General features: G+C 33.0%; 1 protein-coding gene across 1 annotated transcript in view; it reads right to left on the bottom strand.

Moving 5' to 3' along the window:
- Positions 1-11,475: 11,475 nt before the first annotated feature.
- The window catches only part of KLRK1 (killer cell lectin like receptor K1), a 15,557-nt gene continuing 432 nt past the window's right edge, over positions 11,476-26,600 (bottom strand). Inside the window, exons 2-8 of the mRNA XM_074267141.1 lie at positions 23,359-23,457; positions 18,949-19,062; positions 18,463-18,555; positions 15,847-15,879; positions 15,324-15,475; positions 14,366-14,469; positions 11,476-12,023 (exon numbers count right to left, since the gene is read on the bottom strand). Of these exons, the coding sequence (XP_074123242.1) occupies positions 11,888-12,023; positions 14,366-14,469; positions 15,324-15,475; positions 15,847-15,879; positions 18,463-18,555; positions 18,949-19,062; positions 23,359-23,398 (672 nt within the window). The 5' untranslated portion in view covers positions 23,399-23,457 and the 3' untranslated portion in view covers positions 11,476-11,887. The remainder of the gene's footprint in view (positions 12,024-14,365; positions 14,470-15,323; positions 15,476-15,846; positions 15,880-18,462; positions 18,556-18,948; positions 19,063-23,358; positions 23,458-26,600) is intronic.

Genomic DNA, 26,600 nt, shown 5'->3' with positions numbered 1-26,600 from the left:
ACATTTCTGACATGATCACTTAATCTTTTTGAGTCTCACTTCTTACTGGTAAAAGATGATACATAAATAATATGTGCAATACCTTCACTGAAGAGCTATTGTGACAAGTCGTATTCTTGGCAAACTTTAGAAGCTATGTAAATGGGAATTAATATTTCCTATAAATATTTTTACCAACTCTCTCCAATTTTCTATGTAAAGGGGCTGGAATTTTTTAAAGGAATATGCCATGAGTCTGCTTCCAGATTTTTGTCTTCATTAGAAAAAAAAGAGGGCAGATAATGCAATATGAGAATCTGGTTTTTTGAGCAAGGATAGCAATGATGTCCTGAGAGAAAAAGAAGACATTATTAACTGATATTATCTATATTTTTGTGTGGAATGGACTTGAAGTCTATGCTTCCCTATTTCCCCCTACTCATTGCTTCACTAAATGCGCAATACAACTTTTCTTTTCTGAAATACTTAGAACAATTTTTTAAATGTCTATGGTTGTGTTTATATTGGGTCAGATCAACTAGATGAAAAGTGATGAATTCAAACCAACCAACTGATGTTTGGTTCACATCTCAAAAAATGTTTATCCAAATACGTAAATCAAAATTTTGTATAATTTAATTATTACTTTTTCATTGAGTTGTTTAAGCAATACCTCTGATTTTCACACCTGAACTTCTCTAACTGGACAGTTAGAGATACAGTGTGATGTCACCTACATTTGGGGCACATTAACAAAAAAGTACATTGATATTCTTCTTTGCAAGCTGAATCTGAAGTAATAAGAAAGCATGACCTATTGACTCAATGATTTATTATTTTTATTTAATGAGATTCAATAATTAATATATGTATCTATTAGCATCTTAACTTTCTTTGTATTCCTAGAATTTTATACAATGTTAGAAACATAGTGGGTAAAAATAAATAATCCAGCATAAGTCAGTGGGTGGGCACCATTGCCACTTATATACTTAGGCTAATCTTTTCCCCCCATAATTACTTAGTTTGCAAAGAAGACACCCATTACTACTAAAATTATGAACAGGACCAAAAAACACATCCTTGTTGTCCCAATGCACTGGAAGGATGCATTCTCTGCAAAAAGGAAAAAAGAAATCCTGTTTAAAAAAAAAAAACAAGTAAGGGAAAAAAGATTTGACCTTGTTAGTCAGGTAACCTATTGAAGAAAACATAATAGCATCAGGATCCAAGATCCAGGAATCTCTTACCTATATATTCTTCTATAAGACTCAAAAATAGATTCCCAATTAAGGAAAGCATTCAATAGGAGAAGATGAAAGTGGCAGGTGCTATTTTGAAGCTGCAAATAGCATTGCCTCAAAGCAAATTATATGTTTTAGATTGAATTTTCTTTCTTTAAAGTCCTTTTCTTCCTACTTTCTTATCTTCTCTCTCTGAGGATTCTAATATTAAAATTAATTTTGTTCCTTATTTTATCTATTGTCTCTTATCCTCCTTTTCCTTGATTTCCCGATATTTCAGACAAATAATAACATAATATCATTTCTGAATCATAAAAAACAATCAGTTGAAAAAAGAAAACATTGAACTTAATAATTTGGCTCACAACACTGAAATCTGGGTTCAATTATAGGAAATCATATACCTTTATTGAGTTCTAGACTTTGAGATTGGTTCTAAGAGACTTTGGAAAAGTTCAATTCTGAGTAAATAACTGCTCACTCATTTAACTCTAGAGAGAAATTGCTAATGTAGAAAAATATCATTTTTCCTATATTACAATGGTCATGAGTCTTGTTGGTACTGCTCCACCCCAAAAGGCTCTTCTTTATCACACGTTGTTTGAAATAAAATATGGAGAAACTAGAAAAATTGGGGATGGTGCTTGACCTAAATGTTTCCTTTTTTGATGAAATTATACAGATTTTTTTTCTGCTTTGCTTTTCTTAGAGGGGAGCAAAGTGTCAATAAGTTATGATTTATTCATCACCAAATAATTAAATTGGATGAGGGACTATGGGGGAAGAAGGGCAATATGTATTCTGAATTTGTTCACTGAAAAAAATATTATCTAGAAAGCTAGCTTTCCATATATTCTAGCTTTGTGACCATGAGCACATCACTCAATGTCTCCTTCAGTTAAACAACTCCCTAAGACTATAAACTATATATATATAGTTTCTGGGAGGTTTCTATAAGTTTCTGAGATTTCCTAGACAAAAAAAAGCCCTGAAACTAAATTCCCTAAAACTAAAAATTTCTTTTTAAAATGTCCTAAACCAATGAAATCACAGTTCTGTTTCTCCCTCTACTATCCCAAAGAAGTCGATAAGAAATATAAGCTTGATGATCTTAAAAACAAACAAACAAACAAAAAAACTATGGATAAACTTTAGAGAAATAATGAAGAGTGAATTAAGCAGAACCAACAATATTGTTTAAAGAAGAACTTTGAATACATAAATAATTTTGACGACTAGGATGGAGAATATTAGGGGCAGTTTTTACTACTATACATACCCTACAAAACATATATAAAGGAAGGGTTATTTGCATCCAGAGTAAGAACTGATAAATAGAATCATTTGTAGAATGGTTACATATACACGCACGTACACATACACATATTTGTGCCTAATGATAGCTATTGCTAGACTTCGGGAGGGGGGAACATTAATATAATATAATATAATAAATATAAATACTATAAATTAAGTCTAAACTTTATTGCTCTTTCCGTCCTCTAGTGCCAAACACAAGTATAATTCAACAAATCTTTAAATACTTGAATAATGACCCTAAATTTTCTTCAAACTAAATAACTGATTATCATATGGCATGTATGTATGTGTAGCTATATTGTATATTAATATATGTACATATATGTTTATTCCAGTACTTAGTAAGTTAGGGTTAGTCCTCACAAGATGAAAAGACTTCAACTATTAGCTTTCATAACCAGTTTTGTTACATTCACACACTTATGTGTGTATGTATGTGTATGTGTGTGTGTATATACCTGTATATAACCTGTGAAAACATGAAATAGTAATCCATTGTTCCTATTATACCTTCCAATAGTTGGGGAAAAATTCTGGCAGATTTGTTGGACTACTGAACAGATTTTACTTTTCTCAATCTGAAATGTATAATGAGAAATTCAAGATTCAGATTTTTAGATCAAGCTAGGCTATTTTATTCATATTTTGATAGAATTCATCTTCTTCTCCTTAAAAGTTTCTTTTAAAAACAAAATACCCCAGATCTTGTGAATGATATCAAATTCACTCTGAAATAAATCTGATACACAATTGTTATAGTTTTTAATATACAATTGCTTTTCTTTCTTTTTAAAATATTTTTTCTGGTTATACATGTACATTCCTTGTTTTTAAAACACATTTCTTTATGAATCATGTTGAGAGAGAAAAATCAGAATAAAAAGGAAAAATCACAAGGGAGAAAAAAAAACAGAAGAAAAAGAAAAAAAATGAACATAGCATGTGTTGATTTACATTCTATGACCATAGTTCTCTCTCTGGATGCAGATGGTATTTTCCATCCAAAGTTTATTGGAATTGTTTTGGATTACTGAACCGCTGAAATGAACCAAGTCTTTTATAGTTGATCATCACACAATCTTGCTATTACCATGTACAATTTGTTAAAAACAAATAGGAGTTGAACAGAAAGTGGTCCTCCCGGGACAATTAGAGAAGATCCCAAGAGAGATACCAGGACTGAAGTTTGACTCTCCTTGAGGATACCTTAAAACAGTTTATTTTAAAGTTGTAATTCAGAATGCCTGCCAACTAGGGGAGGGGGTGGAGGGAAGAAGGAGAAAAATTCGGAACAGAAGGGAGTACAAGGGATAATGTTATAAAAAAAATTACCTATGCATATGTACTGTCAAAAATGTTATAATTATAAAATTAATAAAAATAAATAAAGTTGTAATTCAGTAACTGAGGATTGCTGGGTTGAGAGTCTTAGCCCAAGCCACAGGAACTTTCATTTCCCAGATAATGTGGGGAGTCCAGCATCAGAGTCAGAGAAGATTGAGGGAATCTCTGCATACAAAGATACCAGGCCTACTTATACTGACAGAGATGGGGGACAAGGAACCAGCGTACATTTGGTGAATGAAGAAACAATGGGGCAGAGAGACTGCTAGTTAAAGGCACTTAAAGGAGGACTGAATTCTTGGTTTGGAGTTCCAGGCCAGGGGGGAAGAACTGAAGGAGAACCTGAAGCCAAAGGTACCATTCTTCCCACCCGCTCCAGGATTAGAGATTACCCTAACAAGCTCTTATTTATTTTTAATGACCAGGCAAAGGAGAAAGAATCCAGCCATAGAAAATAATTGTGGGAATAGAGAAAACCAGGGTTCATCTTTAGAGGACAATATTAAAATTTTTTTAAAAGCCTCTCCTACCACAAACAGTAATATTAAATATTTACCCTGCCCCCAAAGAATTCATAGAACTCAAAAATACTTTGAAAATCAAATGTGGGAGATTGAGAAAAACAAAAACAAAAAAGAACAATCCAAGAAAAAGGTTATAAAAAGAAAGTCAACTGACTAGAAAAGAAAATCTAGAGTCTTAAGGAAGAAAATAACTCCTTGAAAACAAGAATTGGGCAAAGGGAAGTCATTAAAGTTATGAGACCAAGAAATAATAAAACAAAATATAAAGAATAAAAAAATAGAAGAGAATGTTAGACATAAGAAAAACAACACATCTGGAAAACAGATCAAGAAGAGAAAACATAAGAATAATTGTACTGTCTAAAAGCTATGATCAAAAAAAAGGAATTTTAATATAAAATACAAGAAATAATTAAAGAAAAATGTCCTGCAGTGTTAGAACAAGAGGAGAAAGTAGAAATAGAAAAAAATCTACCAATCACCCCCTGAAAGAGAATCTACAAGTAAAACCCACAAGAATATCAGTCAAATTCTGAAAACCCCAGATCAAAGAGAAAATTTTACAAATTAAAAAAAAAAAAAAAAAGAATTCAAATATGGCAGAGCCACAATTATAATCACACAATACCTAGCGGTAGCTACATTAGAAGCTGGAACATCACATATCAAAGAGCAAAAGAACTAAGATTGTAGTCAAAAATATCATGCCCAGAAAATTAAGCATAATCTTGAATTTAAAAAATTTTATTGATATTTCCAGACTTTCAGGATTTTGTTGCAAAAATCCTGAATTTAATAGAAAAATTGACATATAAGATCCAAGAGAGATATAAAGTAAACAACAAAAAGTTATTTCAAGGGACTCAATTAAGATATTTTATATGGAAATGTCTAAGGTTGTCATTAGTAATTGGTTAGTTTGAAAGAAAGACTGGACTAGAGATGACTATGATATGATTCTAAAAAGCAAAACTCTGTAGGAAAAGATAAAAGAGTAATTCTATTATATGAATGTGGTTGAAGAGAAAGAATTGTAGATGGAGGAGGACTAGTAGTTCTAGAATTTTATATATATAGAGAGAAGAAGAATATATATATCATATATATATAAATATATATATAATATATTTTATATTAATATGTTATTAAATATTAAACATGTTTAAATTATATTAAATATATTTAAATTAGCTTAAATATTAAATATAATATATTAAATATATTAATATATTTTATATTCATATAAATATATATATAGAAGAAGAAGGCAACTCTCCTGTGGAACAGGAGAGGCTCAGGGTTCAGCACATTCTCCATGAGAAATCTTCCTATGATGCTCAAAGCCACCAAGGAAGTAAGGCAGAGATGTGCTGATGTATCCCACAAGACAGGGTCCAGATGCAAGAATATCTCATGCTCCGTATAAAGCTGAGTTAGCAATGTTTTTCATCTCCCCCCTGACCCATGCTCCAGCCTGTTCACCCCAAGACTAAACTTCTCAGTGGAGGGTCGCTAAACCCTCTGCAACAAGAGAGGTTGAATGATTTCCCAAGGTCACAGCTAGTGTCTAAGGCTAGATTTGAACTCAAGATAATAGGTATAACTTCAGAAAAAGGGACATAATAGTCCCACATTACTCTTTATCAGAGCTAAGCTAGAGTACTGTGTTAAGTTTTGGGAACTATAATTTTAAGAAAGATGTTGTAAAGATAGAGGCTTTTAAGGAGGACAATCAAGAGAGTGAAAGTTCCTGAATCCAAGCATATGAGGACTGATTGACAGGACCAAGCACTTGTTAGCCATGTCATAGTGAAGACCTCTTTATGGATGATTGGGATTAGCTGGCCACTGAAGGTGCTTCCAACTTTCCAGTTCTGTGATTCTGTGAAGTAATAAGGGGTTGAATAAGATTAATGAGATAGTAAGAAATAGTAAAGAAGGCATAAATATGACAGCTCTTGGGAGAAAGAGCCAAGAAGACTTTATGAACAATTGATTATTGAACACAGTAGAGATAAAAGACAATAGGGAGTCAAAGTTGCTTCTGAATTTGTGAATTTGAACAAAGAGTCCATGGCTGCCTGTAATACTGTCCAAAATAAATGCCATCAGTTCCTTCCATTTCAAATGCCACCAATATCTTTCATTATCCTAAGCTTTCTCCTCCAAGTCTATCAATAAACTGTTGTGTCTAGAACTGTATCCAATACTCCACCTATGGTCTGACAAAAATAGAACACAGAGGCAATACAACTTCCTTATTCCCAGAATCCATATCTCTATTAGTTTGGGGGACTATTATATTGTGCCACCAACTCATGCTGAGCTTATTCCCACTAAAATTCCAAATCCTTTTCAGATGATGCTATCTAACCATGCCTCCCATATTTTATACTTGCGAAATTGATTTTTTTCTACCAAGTATAAGGTTTTACTTTTATCCTTATTTTGTCTCATTAGATTCAGCCCCAAATCATTTTGGAGTCTGACTGTGCTCCTTCCCTTATATTTTTGTCTCTTCTCACAGCTAGAAGGGCAGATCGACCCTTCATTTAGACAAGTCATTGGCTAAAAAATTTTTTTAAATACATAGATCCAGAAAATCCCTAGGCCATGCATCTGGAAACCTCTTTCCAAATTCACAGTGATTCATTAATAATTGTTTTTTAATCTCAGTCATTCAACCATTTAATTAGTCTATAACTTTTCATTTTTTTCATAAGAATTTATAGAAAATCATATGTAGTTTTACATAGATTTTTGACAATGTGTTTAAAAAAAACACATATGTATATCAATGCATATGTGTGTATATATATATAGTTTTTTTTTTCCAAAAAAGTAAATAAGGTTAGTTTGGGATGGCCTGCTTTTTATATTTATTAATCTCATATATATATGTATATATATATATATATATATATATATATATATATATATATATATATATATATATATATATATATATCCTTTACATATTCCAACGTATATTCCCTTAACAAAGAGCCTTTCTTTTTTTTCCCTCAATTTTAAGTTTAATTTTTCTCCTTTCCTCTTCCATTGAGAAAACCTTTACAACTATGTATAGCCATATAAATTTTAGCATTAGCTGTATCATGGTATGGGGGAAGATGAAAAAGAAAAAAAAAGTACACTTCAATCTGCACTCTGAGTCCATCAGTTCTCCATCTGGAAGTAAATTGAGTCTTTTAGAACATTATGTTGTTCAGTTCCTAAGTCTTTTACTTAATGCACTTATCATGTAATTCTTCTTACTTCAGATCAGTTCATAAAAGTTTTTTCAGGCTTTATTGAAATTATTCCCTTCATCATTACTTACAGCACAATAATATTCCATCACAATAATATGGGGCAGCTAAATGGCACAGTGGATAGAGCACCAGCTCTGGAGTCAGGAAGACCAGTTTCAAATCCAACCTCAAACACTTACTACTTCCTAGCTGTGTGACCAAGACACAACCCTAAATGCCTTGTGCAAAAAACAAACAAAACAACAACAATAACAACAAAAAACCCAATAATATAATTTGTTCAGTCATTTCCTAATTGATGGTCATCACTCAATTTCCACTTCTTTATCACAACTAAAGGGTTGCTACAAATATTTGTGTGTGTGTGTGTGTGTGTGTGTGTGTGTGTGTGTATATATATATATATATATATATATATATGTATTTTTTTCTTTTTGTTTAATCTATTTGGGGTATAAACCTAATAGTATTTTACAATATCAAAGATATGCATAGTTTAATAGCTTGAGGATTCTATATTGCTTTCCACAGCGATTAGACTATTTTACAACTCCATCTACTGTACATTAATGTACCTATTTTTCCCACATCCCCTCCAAAATTTGTTATTTTCCTTTTCTATTATCTTAGTGAATCTTAAGGGTGTGAGGTGGAACCTTACAGTTATTTTAATTCGTTATTTCTTTGATGATTAGAGATTTAGAACATTTTTCCCTGACTATAAATAACTTTATTGTGGGGGCTTTTCCTTTGGAAGCTCCCCATCCATATTCCTTGACCAATTTATTAATTAGGGAATGTATCTTATTTTTATAAATTTGTCTCAATTCCTATAAATTTCAGAAGTGAGATCTTTAGCAAAGAAACATGCTGCAAAGATTCTTTCTTTTAGTTGCATTGGTTTTGTTTGTGCAAAACCTTTTTAATTTTATGTAATCAAAATTACCCATTTTATTTCTTTCAATCTCTTTGTCTTTTGTTGGTCATGAACTCTTCCATGCTCCACAATCATGGATATCATCCATCATAGCTAAGTCATGTACTCATTTTGAGGTTATCTTGGTATATTATGTAAGATGTTACTCTATGCCTAAGTTTTGCTAGATTACTTTCCAGTTTTCCAAATAGTTTTCCCCCCAGTAATAAGTTCTGGCCTCAATAGCTAGGTTCTGAATTTACTACACTCTAAGTTACCATGCTCATTTACTTCTGCAGATTTTGTATTTTTTCAGTTCTACTGATCAACCCCTATGTTTCTTACCTAATTACTTACCTATAGGCATTCTTTTTAAAATTCTTTACTTTTAATAGTCTCTATTTTTTTGAGAACTATTTCTTTATGCCTCTTAATTATTTATTCATTGGATAATGGATATTGACTAGTTTTCTATTTATCTTGGATATTAGCACTTAGACCAGTGTGTGGAACACAGTAGGTACTCAATAAATATTTATTGACTTTCTGACTCTAATCAAATATATTTTATGCAAAAATATTTTCCCAATGAACGGCTTCCCTACTTAGCCTACTTGAATTGATTTTATTTGTATAAATTTGTTTCACTTTTATGTAATCTAAAGGATCCATTTCTATCTTTTATGGCTGTTATGGGAGCCACCTGCTAGTAGTTGCTTCCTTTCATGAAAGAGGATGATAATGATACAAGGAGACTGAGAGGCAGCTGCATTCTATGACCTCTCTCCTCTTCCCTCTTGCCTCTGATTTATTTCATTCCCAATTCATGAGCAACATCTGCATAACTGTTCTCAAACTCAAGTGTGTTATGATTCCCAGCTATGGGGGCTTCAGAGAACTCAACCTGCCCTTTGATGAACCCTTTAACCCTTTACAATTTTCTGGGTTTCACACTTAGGTGTGATCCTCAACAATTCCCCCTTTTTTATTTTATAGGAATGCGATTAACATGGTCAGTAAGTTGTAACAACATTGGCAAAGTCTTTTCCACCCTCTAGATGGTCACTGCTGGTAATAGTCCATCATGACCAAAACTTTAAATCTCCTGATTTGGCCATTTAATGTGCTGGCCCATTTTCATTACCCTGACTCTTCTCCTTTTCCCTCCCCACAAGTTACCAAAGGAATTCTCCTGGGAGGATTCTACTCACAAACATCTCTCCAGTATTGCTACTTCTTTGTTCTTGTGTTTCTTATGCTCTAGGTTGGGCATCATTTGTTATGGGAGCTACCTGCTAGTGGCTGCTTCCTTTCATGGGAGAGGATGATAATGATACAAGGAGACTGAGGGGCAGTTGCATTCTCTGACCTCTCCCCTCTTCTCTCTTGCCTCTGATTTATTTCATTACCAATTTATGAGCAACATCTGTGTAATTTTGTTCTCAATCTCAAATGTGTTATGATTAACAGCTGGGGTGGCTTCGGAGAATTAACTTGCCCCTTTGATGCTACAAACCCTTTTACGAGCTTCTGGGTTTCACACTTAGGTGTGGTCCTCAACACATGACCCCTCCATCCTTTTTTTTTTTTTTTTTTTTGTTAAGAAATCTTGATCTAGTCCACTGATATTTTTGTCAGATCATATTCATTTTGAGCTTTATTAGGCATATAGTGTGAAATGTCATTAAATGTCTTATAATACCTACTATATACTCCTTTTTCTAGATAATCAACAACAAATTTTTGAATGATTTATTCTAGAATTTTTCCAATAATCAAAACAAAACTCATTAACCTGTAGTTTGCATATTCCTTCCTCCTCTTCTTTCTGCTTGACCAAATACTCTATTCCATACCTGATTATTGGTTTTCTTTGGATACTTTTTTTTCCCCTGAGGCTGGGGTTAAGTGACTTGCCCAGGGTCACACAGCTAGGAAGTGTTAAGTATCTGAGATCAGATTTGAACTCGGGTCCTCCTGAATTTAAGGCTGGTGCTCTACCCACTGCGCTACCTAGCTGCCCCCTAAACTTTCTTTCTTGATGAGGAAAACCCTAGACTTCAAACCAAATCCATTTCTATAATTAGCTACTCCAACTAGCAACTATCCCCAGAGCAGCTGGAGTGGGGCTGATGAGCCATGAATAGAAGTTTTGAAGAGCTTCCATTTTTTACAGAGAATTCAGACAATCACAGATATATATATATATATATATATATATATATATATATATATATATATATATATATATATATATATATATATATATATATATATATATATATATATATACCAGGCACAATTATATGGTTGGGTACAGAACTGAGAGTGATATATTCCAGAAGTCCTTATAAGTCCTGGCAACATTTGCTTCAGTGTTAGACCAGGGAAAAGACATTCTCCTTGGCAAAGTGAACAAAAGCCAAATAAGAAGTAAAGCAGCTCTTTCTTAGTTTTGTTCTCAACTATCTTCACATTCATTACAAGCAGCACTCCTACTCTTTCTTTTACCCTCCTTTTCTCCCCAACATAGCTAAATGGATTTTTAAAAAATTTTATTAGCTTTCCTTGTAAGGCTGAGTTCATTCTAATCTTTAGTGCTCTTGACACTACTTTATAGGAATTTATTAGGCTTTCCTATTCATCTTTCATGAATTGTCCATACTAACATCTTCTGCACATATTGAAATTTCTCAGTTCATTCTGCATCTCCATCTCTATCTTTTAGACAGACAGATAATTATATGTATTTATGTAGAATTATAGGATGATTATATAGTATATAACTATCTGTTATGCTAGAAAGAATGGATAGAAAAATATGAATAAGGATTTAATATTTTGATATTTCAATATAATTGGTTTCCTTTGCACTCTTATGTATTTTTTTTCACGTATTTAAAAACATTATTTTAAGGAGTCCAAATGTTTCACTAGACTGCCACAAGGGTCCAGGGCATACATAAGGTTAACATCCCCTGCTCTAAATTGGCACAGGCTATTTTCTAAGAGAACAGGGTTGGAGTGAGCAGCAATGATCTCACATTGTGCAGTATCCAGAATTTCTTCTTTGGGTCTGATGATAACTTTTATTTGCATCTGCTTATATCTTTCACCATCACTTCTTGACATTTTGCATCACAAATTGTGCAATAAGCTTTTCCACAAGAAGAAGACTTTGAGTTTTGAAGTTAAATGTTGAGAGGTCCTGATGATCCCTGCTTTTAAAAAATTCTTCCTAGAATATTTAAATAGTGTTGTCTTTCCATTGTCCAAATTCCATATGTTCTAATAATCAAAATTAGACTGAATTGCCTTCTGCATACATATGTAAGCATTTGGATTTGAACAGTTCTCTATGTAGCCTTTGAAGTTGGAGCCATATACTGCACAGTTTCCTTTTTGCACCAAAATCATAGAAAGTCTAGAAGAAAAAGAGAAAAAGAGAAAGAGAGAGATTAAATTTATGCCTGCTGATTAAACAGGAATACCAAATCAACTGCACTGATCAAGAAATTCCAGCAGCAAATATGTCTTTGCTTATGAATATTTGTTTACAAATACATAAACTGGAGACCAGGAATCTTTAAATAAATGAACTTAGGCATTACTATTACTTCTCTGAGTCCTTATTTTCTTATCTATAAAATTAGGAAGCAAAACTAGATGAACTCTAAAGTTATCTACATTTGTGATCTTAAGATTCCGCATCATGCTAATAGCACAATATGCTAAGTACAAAATTGTTATTTCATTAAATGCTTGATTTGATGGAAGATAAAATTCAGTCTTCTAACTTCCATTCTCATTTTCTCATTACAAATGGTTTTATATGATTTGGCTGGAAGTTTTGGAATGATTTCTACATATCATAAATAGTGGTAGCTATTGGGTCAGAAAATAAAGAATGAACTACTCAAGAAATAGTGATGCTGTCTAAAATTAAACAACATAAGAGGTCGATATTCTGGCTAGTTATTCCCCTAAGAAAGTGGGAAGGTAAAATCTGAAAACTAAGCTTGGGGGGTGGATAGAGCACTGACTCTGGAGTCAGATGGACCTGAGTTTAAATCTGGCCTCCTACTCTTGATTCTGGATACTTACTAGGTATGTTACTTTGGACAAGTCCATTTAATCCCAATTGCCTCAAAAAACCAAAACCAAACAAACAAAACCCCTAAACTAGGAACCTGTTATTAAAATCCAATGAAAATCAAATAGAAAGAAACATAGTTTAAAGTCAACAAATGAAGCATTTAAGTGCTTACTACGCGCCAGGCACTGGTGTTCTTTAGGTACATTTGGATATGCATATATGTATTTTCACATAAATATAGAAATATAGAAAATTATATATAAATAAATATAAATATATTGAAATGGTAAATACAAGCCAACTTTGAATAAACCAGAAGACTTTGAAAAGATTCTTGGCTGGAGAGTAACTTTCGCTAAAAGACAAAAGCAGAGGATAGATAGAAATTGTAAATCTTTGTGAATTTGTTACTGCTCCTTGAGCTTAAAAAACAATGAACTGATTAGGTCTCTTTCTCCAGTCTTATCTTCCTAACATTGATATAAATAGCATATGATCTCTGGCTGTCAGCAGTTTGTAGAAAAGAGTTCCTGCTGTCTTAAGAATGACCCATTGAGGCGCAGTGGATAGAGAACCAGCCCTGAATTCAGGAGGACCCAAGTTCAAATCTGGTCTCAGACACTTAACACTTCCTAGCTGTGTGACCCTGGGCAAGTCACTTAGCCCCAGCCTGGGGGAGGAGGGGGAGGAAAAAAAGAATGACCCAGTGAGTGACCAGGAAATATGGATGACTTGGGCAATTTACATAAACTTTAAGGATAATAGGATATTCTTTAATCTCCAAGGTTTATTGTAGAAGCTACGTGGTACAATGGGTAAGGGTGCTGAACTTGGGGTTAGACTAGATGTGTGTTCAAATCCCATTACAGATAATTAACTATTTGGTCCTGGACAAGCACTCATCTTTCTTTAATCTCAATGTTTTCATCTATAAAATAAGGCTAATACTGAAATGAGGTATAATAATATCTCATAATACTATTGAAAATTACATAAAATTACATGTATAGTACTTTGTAGATCTGAACGTTTTATGTAAATGCTATTATTATTATTATTATTATGAAGATTGGTCTGAAGTTTTTGCCTTGTTCCTTTTTTCCTTGGCTTTGAGATATCTCTTTTTTTTCCCTCTGGACCCATCAGCATTCCAGTGTGAGGAAGAAAAAAATAATAATGACAAAGATGCTAATGATAATAATTAAAAAGCAAATCCACAGAGTTGAAAAAAAATAATAATATCTAAATGTATAGAATAGGGATTCTTAATGTCACAGACCCATTTGGCATTCTAGTGAAGCCTATGGACTTCTCAGAATCATATTTTTTTAATCTATAAAATAAGATGCAAAAAACTGCAAAGGAAGTCAATTATATTGAAAACCAGTAACCAAAATATTCTTTAAAATAACTTCATAGGCCCTAAATGAAGGATTCCTGAGTAGAGCTTTATTGTTAGCAAAATGCTTTAGTTGTATTCTCATTTAATCCTCACAGCACACCTGGAGATAAGTGCTGTTATAGTCTCCATTTTATAGATGAGAAAACTGAAGCTGAAAGGATGTGATTTGCTCAGGGTCACATTTCTTGACTTCAGGTTCAATGACCTATTGGGTACCTAGTTGACTGTTTAATATAGTTCAGTATATTTCAAAATATTAAGGACTTACAGGTCAGCAGAGAGAGGTGAACCATCTTCCCAGATCCAGATCCCATTGGGTGTAGATTCTACTAGACCCATCCAATGGTATGATTTTATCAGTGCAAGGATATACTGTTTAAAATAAGTTATAATAACAAAAATCCAAATTATTAATGGAAGAAATTGCCCCAGTACTAATAATAATACTAATAAATGCAAAGCTAAACAGTCCTGAAACTTTTTCCTCACACCTAAAAATTTGGCAAAAATGAGAAAGATTGATATACTCAATAATGAAAGTCATAGATAGATAAACTAATAAATAAATAAAATAAAATAAAAATGGTGTAGTAAATTGGTCCAATTGTTTTGATAAATAATTTAGAATTGTGCTTAAAAAGTGACCATAACATACATACTCTTTGATTTCAAGTTTATAGATCTACACATATCCTCCAATGAGGACAAAGATAAAAAGAAATGACCCATGTACACTAAAATATTTATAGCAGCACTTTTTGTGGTAGCAAAAATCTTTTTAAAAAAGTACTTGCTACCCATTTAGTGAGTGGAGAAACCACCTTTGGAATATGAAGGTAATAGAAAAGTATTGTCATAAGAAATAAATAGGAAGAATTCATAGAAACATGGAAAGATTTTTATGGTATTACAGAGTAAAATAAGCAGAAACAGAAAAAAAATACACACAATGACTTCAGCAATGTTAATGGAAAGAGCAACAAGGAAAAAGAATATTTTGTATAATTATAATGCACAATGTGTAATTATAATTGTACATTATAACTAAAATATAATGTGAAATAAAAATAAAATTTTATATATAAATTATAATTATAATGAGCAAGCTGATCCAAAAGAAGAGAAGAGAAAATATACCCCTTCACCTTCTTTGTAAAATTGAAGGACTGGATGTGTGGAAAAAATGTATGTACTTTCAGAAGGAGAAATTTAAGTAAATGTCTAACCTGGTCTTCCTTGCTATATATCTTAAGGAGGCTGGAATTGTGAGATAGGCAGGAAGCTCGACTCTGACTCCAATTTTTGCTTTCATTAGAAAATAGATAGCAGATATTTTTGTAACAAACCCAATTCTTAGGACATGGACCACAGTAAAATCCTAGAAAGAAAATGTATTTTATCAACCACAGAAAACTTCATAGTTTTTATATGATATTTTCAATTGAATATTTTTCCCTACAAAGATTTCTACAATTCCTCATAAAAACCACATCTATTCCAGCATCCCCATACATCTGTACAAGTGGTCTTAATTAGACATGTTAGAAATGATCCAGCTTGATTGGATCTTTTCCCATTTTTGATTGAATAACAAGTAAAAGATATAACTGATAGCTAAAAGCAAACTGAAAATACAACTTACAACTAAATACATTGATCTTCTGCTGTTTTATTTAACCCCATAGCATGTCTATATTTTCAATTATTCTAAATTATTGGCTCATAAAACTATACATAGTTTCCACCTACCATTTGTGTTGTTTGGAGTCTTTGGGATGGAAACTGTTATAAAAAGAACCATGATTATTAAGCATCCTGTCTTGTCATCACCATTACCATCATCATTTTAAAAAATCATCATACCTGTCTCAAAAATACTAAACTCATACTCTACTTTTTATGTTTTTGAAACATTTTAAATTACTATTAAATTACACTTTTGTGATTACTTAATCTATGTATTATTCCAAAATATAGACAATATGTGATACTTTGATAACAAAAACAAAAATGCTAAATAATTGAGCTACAGATGCCAATGATAATGCTTGATATTTATAATCAGAATTACATGTTTGCTTTGTCTAAGGTTGTGTTTCACTCTCTATATATTATTATAACATGCTTCTTAAATAAAAGTATATCAAAATAAGCTGATTATACAGGTTCAAGTAACCAAAGGCTTTTCTTCTTCTTTCCCTTTCTTCATAATCATCATGCAAAATTAGTGCATAAAAAGAGCAAAACTTGGAGCATTTTGCCAATTATTTTTAAAAAGACTTTCTAAATAGAATATAGCATTCTTTAGGGTAATAATAAATGACTTCTGTGTAGTATTTCAAAGGACTTAAATACAACAAAAAAACATAATCTAAGACCTTAAAGATGTGTGTGTGTGTGTGTGTATAAAATCTTAGACCTTACAAAAACTTTTTGAAGTAGTCAACAGGTATTTATAAAGCACTTTGTGCCAAACAAAATAGTCCCTGCCCTCAATTAAGTTACCTTCTACTGGGAAAGATAACATGCAAACAACTATGTATAAACAAGATGTCTAAAAGATAAATTATAGATGATCTCAAAGAGAAGGCACCTTTTAGGAAAATCATCAGGAAAGATTTCCTGTAGCAGGTGGGATTTTAGCTGAGACTTAAAGGAAACTAGGGAAGCCAAGAAATAGAGATGAGGAGGGAGAGGAATCTCTCTAGGGAGAGAAAGTTAGTAAATATACACAGAAAAGAGATGAGAGTATCTTGTATGAGAAACGATGGCAAAAATGTTGATGTCACTGGATCTCTGAGTATATGAGGATTATGGGAAAAAGGGAAGTATGATATAAGAAAAGTGGAAATGTAAAGGGAGCAGATTATAGAGGGTCTTTATAAGCCAAAAAGAGGATTTTCTATTTGATCCTTAAAGTAATAGGGAGTCGGTAGAGTTTGTTTTTTTTTTAAACGGGGTGAAAGTGAGACTGGAGAAATCACTTTGATAGTTGAATGGCAAATGGACTGGAATGCAAAGTGACTTAAGATGAAGACTAACCAGCAAGCTCTAGCAATAGTTCAGGAATGAGTGCACATAATAGAATGGTAATAGTGTCAAGGGGAGAAGGGGGAATAAACAAGAGATGTTACAAAGCTAAAATTGATAGGACTACTTGGCAACAGATGGATACCTAGGGTATTATTCCCATTTTACAGATGATGAGAATATTGAGGTGATGATAACTTAAATAACTTGCCTATTGTCACACAGTAAGTTTTAGAGATAAAACTTGAACCCACATCTTCCTAAATTCTAGTCCAAAGCTTTTTCTACCATGCCACATTGACTTTTTAGGGTTAAATGACTGAAAAGATCATTTACTATATCTTAATAATTGATTTTGTTTTAACTTTTAACCATATTCATACTACTCATCTTCTTAGTTGATGTTTTTTGGAATATTTAGTAACTTTAGCTACATGCTTTATGCAGAATGGAATGGTGTGACATCGACCTACCTCTAATTAAGATTACTTGAATCCATCTCAAAGCTTTTTAGTGTTAAAATCTGTGCTGATGAATAAACCATCCTATTTATTTTTTAATTCAGAAAGCATTTATTAATCATTTACTATTTTTACAGATGTCAGGCATCACACACACAAAAAAAGTGGTTAGCCAAAAGTATGGTGACAGCTATTAAAATTTAGTTCCCTCAACTGAGAATACTTGTAATTGCATTACCTATACAAGATTTCAAAGCAACGCAGTGGATAGAGCATCAGCCCTGAAGTCAGGAGGACTTGAGTTCAAATCTGCTCTCAGACACCTAACATTTCCTAGCTGTAAGACTCTGGGTAAGTCACTTAACCCCTATTGTCTGAGCAAATAATTATAATAATAATAATAATAATAATAATAATAATAATAATATTTCAAAGCAAGAGTCATGTAAAAGTGTATGCTATTATATAGTTAACTCATCCATGCCAATATACATCATTGATGTACATATATAAAATAGAGAATAATCTATCCAGCAGGGTTACTGTCATGACCCTACCCAATAAGAAGCAGAAACCATCCTATTTCTATTAAAATGATAGACACAATTTAAAAAAAAAAAACCTACTTAATTTTTTTTATCTCAATTACAAAATCTATGAACATTAGGGCTATTGTCTAAATATGTTGCTATGCTACTTGCCTCTATGTGAGTACATACATTAAAAGCTTAAGTGTTGTCCATTCAAAAAATAAAATTTTATAATTATTAGCAACATATTTGAAACTTACTTATTTATCATCTAGTGTTGGAAAGGAAAATAAATGCCTAGTACGTAACATTAGCATGATTCAGCTTTCTCTGCCATTACTTACAGTAAATGAATATGGTGACTAATATTGCCAGCATCACAAAGAACCTTATTCCCATAGCCACTGCAATGAATCGACGGAGAAAAAGTGGAGATTCTACCAAAAGAAAAATGAGATTCTGAGCAAAAGAAAAGGTAACAGAATAAGAAACCTTGAGATGAGGGGCATTAATCTAGGATTTATACATCTGAATCCGTTGAACACGAGGAGAGTAATACACTTTTTTCTTTATGATTTCTGATGAGCTATTTCTGGGCCACCTCCCTCAATTTAAAAATTCCATTTCAGTCTGATGACTAAAAAAAGCCTTTAATTTTCCCAATTGTTTGTCCTACTATTCTTCTGTTCCCCACCATTTTGTCAGAGCTTATTTCATACGATGGAGAGCCAATTAGCAAAGACCTACTTATAATCCTAGTATTGGTTGGAAAGAATAATTTGTCTCAGTAGGTGGGCTTATCAGGAGAATATATAAGGTCCAGAACTTACCACTTTCTGTATATTTGCTCCTCATTCCTGTGAGGCTTCCTTTTTTTCTTTTTGTAAAAGAATTGGAATAATGGGAAGCTATTGTAGATTTTGTTGCCTGCTGCTCACTTGTTTCTGGAAATAATTTGAGGACATTTTAAGTTTAAGTTTTTTAATCCCTAACATGAGTATATGATTTAATTTGTTGCCAATGTTATTAGGTTATCTTTTGATATTAGTCTTTGGTGTGTCATTTCTCTCAGAATTTATAATTTTTAAAAAGTTTTTTAAATACAAATATTTGTATTTCATGTGATGAAACCAATCAAAAGTATCTTGGAAATTTCTACTATACTGCCTTATAACTTTAGCTATTGCAGTATGATATTTCACCAGATTCACCTGGTAAAATGACCAGATTAATACTCATGAAGCCAATGGGAAAGGTGGTTCAATTTGCTTGACCTGTGGTACAACCTTGTATTGGTCTGTTCAGTCATGATTGGACAAACTATGACTTGACCCCAATATAAATAGGTCATTTTGGAGTGCTTTGAAGATGAAGGACAACAGTGTGGGGCCCAAAATATTCAAAGTACAATAAGAGAAACTGAGGCAGAGCTCTGTGCCAAAAGTATTTTAAGGGGCACTAATAATTGCTAATAATCATTACTCCTTATGGAATCATACTGAAATAATTAATACTATTTTGGATAGAGTAGAGGTCCAAATGAATTGTTTTGCACAACAGCAAATCTACCAACCAATGTTGAATGCACATTCATCTATTCATTACATGTAGGCTATTTTTATGAAGAAAAAGTATAACAATAACAGAAATAATCAGCTTTGATTGGTGGTAAGCCATCTAATTTATTCTGTAGGAATTACAGGGTAATGAAAATAATGGTTCATTAATTATCTATGTATAATAATGGCATCATTTTTTCACAATGTCTGGTTGTTTTGATAAAATAAAACATATTACTAATGAGAGAAGCAGTCTTACAACTACTAACCTTTTCTATTAACTTTCACAACCTAATATTTTATTCTATTACATCTCATATTCTTTGAACATCATATATTTAAGTATTAACCAGCTCTGATTTCATTCATTTCCACAAGCTTATGTTAAATGCCTATTATACACAAGGCTATGCTTTAGATATAATTTTTTTTTAAATTAGGAACTATGTCTTCCTTCAAGGAGATTATAATCTATTGGTGTGATTTATTTTGAAAAGCAAATTAATTTATTTTAATTTGATTAATTGATTGATTTTATTAATTAATTAATTTTATTAATTAATTGATTAAATTGATTTTGTTTTGAAAAGCAAATTAAAATGATTAAGTGATGCTGAAGGATCTCTGTGATTATGCTCTCATGACTTTTAAAAAATATTTTAGTATTTTGCAACTTTTACTAACATAGATGGAAAAAACTTTTATGTAAATGATTTTTAAAATTATAGGTCACAGACTCTTGCAAACTAATGCCAGGGATCCATCTCATCAAATATCAACTTAAATTAATTAATTATACCAACACCATAAACAAGCGGGCCTTTTTGTAGACTATTTGAAAATGTTCTCCTCACTAGGAGCCTCCACTTCCTTCCTCTCTTTTGCTTGTAAACCCCCTGCAATGTGGCTGTTGACCCCATCATTCAGGTGAAACCACTCTCTTCAAAGTTACCAGCTATCTCTCAATTAATCATTACCAAATCTAGTCTAATGAGCTTTTCTCAATCCACTTCCTCTTGAAGTCTCTATAGCATTTGATGAATGTTGGAAACTCCTTGAGATATGGATAGTGTCTTTCTTCATATGTCCTTTATAATTTGGATATTCATAATAATTAAAATGACTTTTTCACTCAAAATCATTCTTAAAACAATATTGCTGTTACTGATTACAATTTTCTCTTGTTTCTGCTCATTTCATTCTTCATTCTTTTGTGCAAGTCTTTCTGTGTTTTTTTTTTAAATCATTGAGATCATTTCTTATACCCAGCATTATTCCATCACAATTATACACCACAGCATGTTCAGCTAGTGCCCAATGGATGGGCATTCCTGCAATTTCCAGTTTTTTGCCACCACCAAACGAATTGCTATAAATACTTTAGAACACATAGATTCTTTTATTTTTCCCCTAATTATCTTTGGAAATAAACCAAGTAGAAGTATTGCTGGGCCAAAAATTAGTTTACCTAATTCTTTGGGCATAATTCTGGATTGCACTCCAAAATGGTTGGATCACTTCATCCAGAAACAACGAATTAGTATCCTCCAACCTAGTTGATTCATAAGGGGCAATACCCCATATTTTCGACTGGTCAGAAATGGACTATCTCAGTTATTACAGAGTTTTGAGACTAAGTTCTAGATGGTATTTGGCTACCCACAAACACAGAATGTTGTGACTTCAATGTTAAAGGCAAGGCAGATAGATATAAAACTTTTGTGTGATTACAGGAGTGAATTTCAGTGGTTGAACATTATTTGGGCCTAGTTGGAGATTCTGTGATTCTAGAATCTTGGGGAAAATCTTTAACAAATATTTGAGGAAGGATCTCCAATAATAAAACTAAAGGGTGTGTGTGTGTGTGTGTGTGTGTGTGTGTGTGTGTGTGTGTGTGTACACTGAGGCAAGGGGAAGGGGGCTGACATTTGTCTTGTACTTTAAGGTTTGCTAAGCACTTTTCATAAATTATTTCATTTGATCTTTCTTATAAGTGCTGAACCCAAATCACTCTGTTTCTCATTAACTGATCAACACAGGGTCCCAGGCCAAATCCACTTGGTCTTTGTTTTGGCCATGATTGACTTTAGTGAATATAAAAGGAAATTGTTTCTGTTTTGCCCAGAAACCCTCCCACATTGATTCCTTTTGATTTTTTTTTTTTTTTTGGACTAAGAAATAAAGGCTATTCTTTGACTCATTTCTTTCTTACTTAGCCTTCATCACTAAACACATGGTTGCTTCTCAGTCACACTGAGACCTGTGAAGATCTCCCAGGGCATCCAGGACCATTTCCAGTTGTTCTGATCTGTATCTAGTCACTGTAGTCACTGGACCCAGATGGCCCTAGAGGAGAAAATGAGGCTGGTGGTATTGTATACCCCAGTTCCCTTGCATGTTACAGCGTCACATTCTGAATGAATTGATTGCTTTTTGAGAACAAAAGACAAATAACAACATAACATTTAACACTGTTGATTACTCTTTTTTCCTAAATTATCCCTTCTCTTTAGGTTTCTCTCCTGTTCTCTCCTGATTCTCCTCCTGTCTAACCATTGCTGAAAAAAAGTTCCTGGTTTTCAAATATGCCAAATTCATTATTTGTGGGTTCTAAAAGTCTGTTCTGGATCTCTTCTTCTTCTTCCTCTATATGTTTCCCTTAGTGATTTCATCAGGTCTCAGGGATTCAATTATCTACACAGATGATTCCCAGTCTATCTTCTAAGCTCAGTTTCCAAGTTACCCTCTCAAACATGACATGTCCCCAAAAGAAATCTTTCTATTTTCCCCCAAACCCTACCTTCTTCCCAATTTTCCTATTATTGTCCAATGCAATACAATAGTATTAGCACTCAGACTCATAACCTCAGTGTCATCCTATACATCATACTTGTCCTCCTCCCAACATATTCAAATATACCAAATATTGTCACTTCTACCTTTACAATATCTCTTGAATATGCCCCCTTTATAACCCCTCTATATACAACCCCATTTCTCCACTTGAATATCCTTGTTCAGGCCCTGTCTGAGTCCTCTTCTTTTTTTCTTTATATTATCTTATTTGGCAAACTCGTCAGCTTCCTTGGAAACTATCGTTCTCTATTTTCCTAGAATCTCAATGCAAATGATTCTCATATCTATAATAGATCTGATTGCTCTCATGAGCTCCAGTCCCATGTCAGTAAATTATCTATTAGACATCTCAAATTTGATATAGGCAACCTCAAACTCAACATGCCCAGGTATCATTATCTCCTCTCCCTTTCCTCCTCATCCCCCCCTCCCCAAATCAACTTTTCTTCTGGATTTCCTCATTACTATCCAGGATATTATCATACTTTCAAGCATCCTGGTTAACAAATCAGAAGCTATCCTTGACTCCTCACTGTCAGTCACACTATGCATCCAACTTACTATCAAATCTGGCCAATTCTACTTCACAATGCTTCTTGTATCCTTCTCTCCATTCACACGATTACACTCTACTACAGACACTAATCATCTCTCACCTCAATTATTGTAACAGCTTTTCATTGGCTTCTGTGCTTTCTACTCAGCTGGTAAAGGGTTTTCCTTACAATCAGTTCCGACCGTGTCATCTCTCTATCTTCAACTCACCGACATGCCATCCACATTTTAAACAAGCCAGAATCATTCCTTTACATTGTAAATATTTACCAAAGTTGAAATGACACCGTCGATCACGGGTGAGCCCCATCTTTCATTTGTATCACAAATCATTCAGAGAAGAAAATATCTTCACTTCAAAAGCAATTGCTGACAAAAGCAAATAAAGACAAACTTCATTTCTTTGGTTCCTTTCAAGTAGAAACATTAAAGCTAAAATCCAAAACAATGAGACAACTTTGTGTAAGGGAAGGAAAGAGCAGTTTATATGGAACAGGAGGAAAAAGCCATGTTTAAATGTACAAAATCTAATGAACTCCCAAGCTTGATTTAGCAAGACCATATAATGATTCTTCTACCTCATGGAGAATGTTGAAAATGAATTTTACTGTACTGTTGAATTCAATAGGGATTATTGATAATGAAAGTATTGATAGACAAGACTAATTTCAACCTACTTTTATGGTTAAACTTTGTCATATCAGTCTTCTTGTTGTTCAGTCATTTCAGTCATCCAATACTTTGTGGCTCTGTTTGAGGTTTTCTTGGCAAAGATACCTGCAGTGGTTTGACATTTTATTCTCCAGCTCATTTTGCAGATGAAGCAAACAGGTTGAATTGATTTGCCCAGGGTCATAGTTACTAAATGTCTGAAGCTGAATTTGAACTCAGATCTTCCTGACTCTAGGCCCAGTGCTCTATCCACCGCACCTCGTACTTGACAATTAATCTTCTTAATGGAACATTAGGCTCCTATGAGCCTTCTTTTCTCAGAAAACTTTAAGTCACTGCCAAAGAAATATAAACTCCTGATCCTCACAGGCCAGATCTTTCACAACTAGGTTCCAATCTCTCAAAACTTATCTTTTTTTAAAAATAATAACTTTTTATTCTCAAAATATACAAAAATAGTTTTCAACATTCATGTTATGTTTCAATTTTTTTCTCCTTCCCTTACACCTATCTTCTCCACAGACAGCAAGCAATCCAATATGTATTAAACATGTGCGATTCTTTCATACTTATTTCCACCATCCCACAATTCCACAATTATCATGTTGCAGAAGAAAAATCCAAAGAGGGGAAAAATGGTAAAGAAAAAAATGCAAGCTAACAACACCAAAAAGTGTGAAAATACTAGATTGTGATTTATACTCAGTCTCCACAGTCTCTCTCTGGATGCAGAGGGCTCTCTCCATTACAAGACTATTGGAACTGGTCTGAATCACCTCACTGTTGAAAAGAGCCATATCTATCACAGTTGATTATCATGTAATCTTCTTGTTTCTGTGTACAGTGATCTCTTGGTCCTGCTCATTTCACTCAGCATCAGTTCATATAAGTCTCTCCAGACCTCTCTGAAATCATCCTGTTGGTCATTTCTTACAGAACGATAATATTCCATAACCTTCATATACCACAATTTATTCAGCCATTCTCCAATTGATGGGCATCCATTTAATTTCCAATTTCTGGCCACTACAAAAAAGCTGCCACAAACATTTTTGTACATGTGGGTTCTTTTCCCTTTTTTGTGATCTCTTTGGAATAACAGGCCCAGTAGAGACACTACTGGATCAAAGGTATGTACGGAATGATAATCCTTTGGGCATAGTTGCAAATTTCTTTCCAGAATCAGTTCACAACTCCACCAACAATGCATCAGTGTCCCAGTTTTCCCACATCCCCTCCAACATTTGTCATTATCTTTTCCTGTCATCTTAGCCAATTTGAAAGGTATGTAAGTATTACCTCAGAATTATCTTAATTTTTATTTCTCTAATCAATAGTGATTTAGAGTATTTTTTCATCTGACTAAAAATGGTTTTAATTTGTCTGAAAATTGCTCATATCCTTTAACCATTTATCAATTGGAGAATGGCTTGTATTCTTATAAATTTGTGTCAATTTTCTATATATTTTAGAAATGATGCTTTTGTCAGAAGCCTTGGATGTAATTTTTTTCCCAGTCTCAAAACTTATCTTTACGCATTTTACTTTTCAGGCAAACTGGATTGATATTTATAACCCTATGTTTGTATTTCTGCTTGCTTCCATTTCCAGTTCCATTCAAGGCATTTCTCCATGCCTTAAATATAGTTTCCCTTGACATTTTTTCCAGACCTTATTCAAACTAGTATTTCTATGACGAACTTTCCTTCATTCTTTTCCCCTGGTGAATGTGAGCTTTCCCACCTCAAATTACTCATAACACTTTCCCCATTCCTTTTCTTTGGATTCATCTCATTTTCCCCTTTATAACAGCTATTTATGCATTTGCCCTTCAACTTATGAGAGAATGAAAAGTTCAGTTTATTCTCTGATATAAGAATGAAAACATTTACAAGGCAGTAAAAAAGTTTTATTTTTTCACTTAAGCGGATCCACAGTGGATAAAACATGAAATTTGGAGTCAAAAAGATCTGAATTCAAATTCTGCCTCATTCACTGTATTAACTTAGGCAAGTCTCTCAACCTCTCAGACTCAGTTTCCTCATCCATAAAATGGGGTTAATAATAGCATTTCCCTAAAGCTGTGATGATCAGATAACAAGGTATTTAATAAATTATAATAAATAAATAAATAAACATATTTAAAGATATTTGAAAACTTAATAATATATTAATTAATGTTGTTGTTATTATTTATAAGCTAAGATAGGGAACAACAGCAATTGGTTCTTAAAAAAGAGATCCTCTGCAATATGTCATTTTTTATAACTATTTCTAGTATACAGAAATGCCATAGGCTCATAAGATCATAGTTAGGCATGCTGGAATCACAGCAATGGTTGATCATTATCCTAGGGAGCAGTTTCTTATGTTCTGGGGATGGGGAGAAACAGACTTCCTGATACTACTCCATCACCGGCATCAGAGGTTTAAGACAGGAAAAAATCTTGCCTTTTGGCTGTCCTTGCCCAAAATTTGGGATAACGGAAAGTAAAATATAAGGGTTAGATATTACTTTCCATTAGATTGTTACACTAAAATGGAAACTTATTCTAAAATTGCAGTATTTCTATCAAAAAAGGGGGAAAAGGGGATCCACTCCTTTCCATCACCACCCTCAGTAGGGTTTTGAGTTGATTGAGAGTAGGACCTGAGTTATATCTATTTATTGGAATGTGTATGTGTTTTTATGTGTGTATGCTCATATAGAACTGAATTATTTTTATAGAAGTATAAATTTAGACCTGGACTCTAAAGGTCACGTGATCTAATCTTTTCATTTCAATTACTAGTAAACTGAAACCTGGGTAAGTTTGAATAACTTGGGTAAAGTCAAATCA

The sequence above is a fragment of the Sminthopsis crassicaudata genome, chromosome 5 (assembly GCF_048593235.1).
Source record: "Sminthopsis crassicaudata isolate SCR6 chromosome 5, ASM4859323v1, whole genome shotgun sequence".
In the NCBI taxonomy this organism is placed as follows: domain Eukaryota; kingdom Metazoa; phylum Chordata; class Mammalia; order Dasyuromorphia; family Dasyuridae; genus Sminthopsis; species Sminthopsis crassicaudata.
This window is presented reverse-complemented; position numbering and strand designations above follow the sequence as displayed.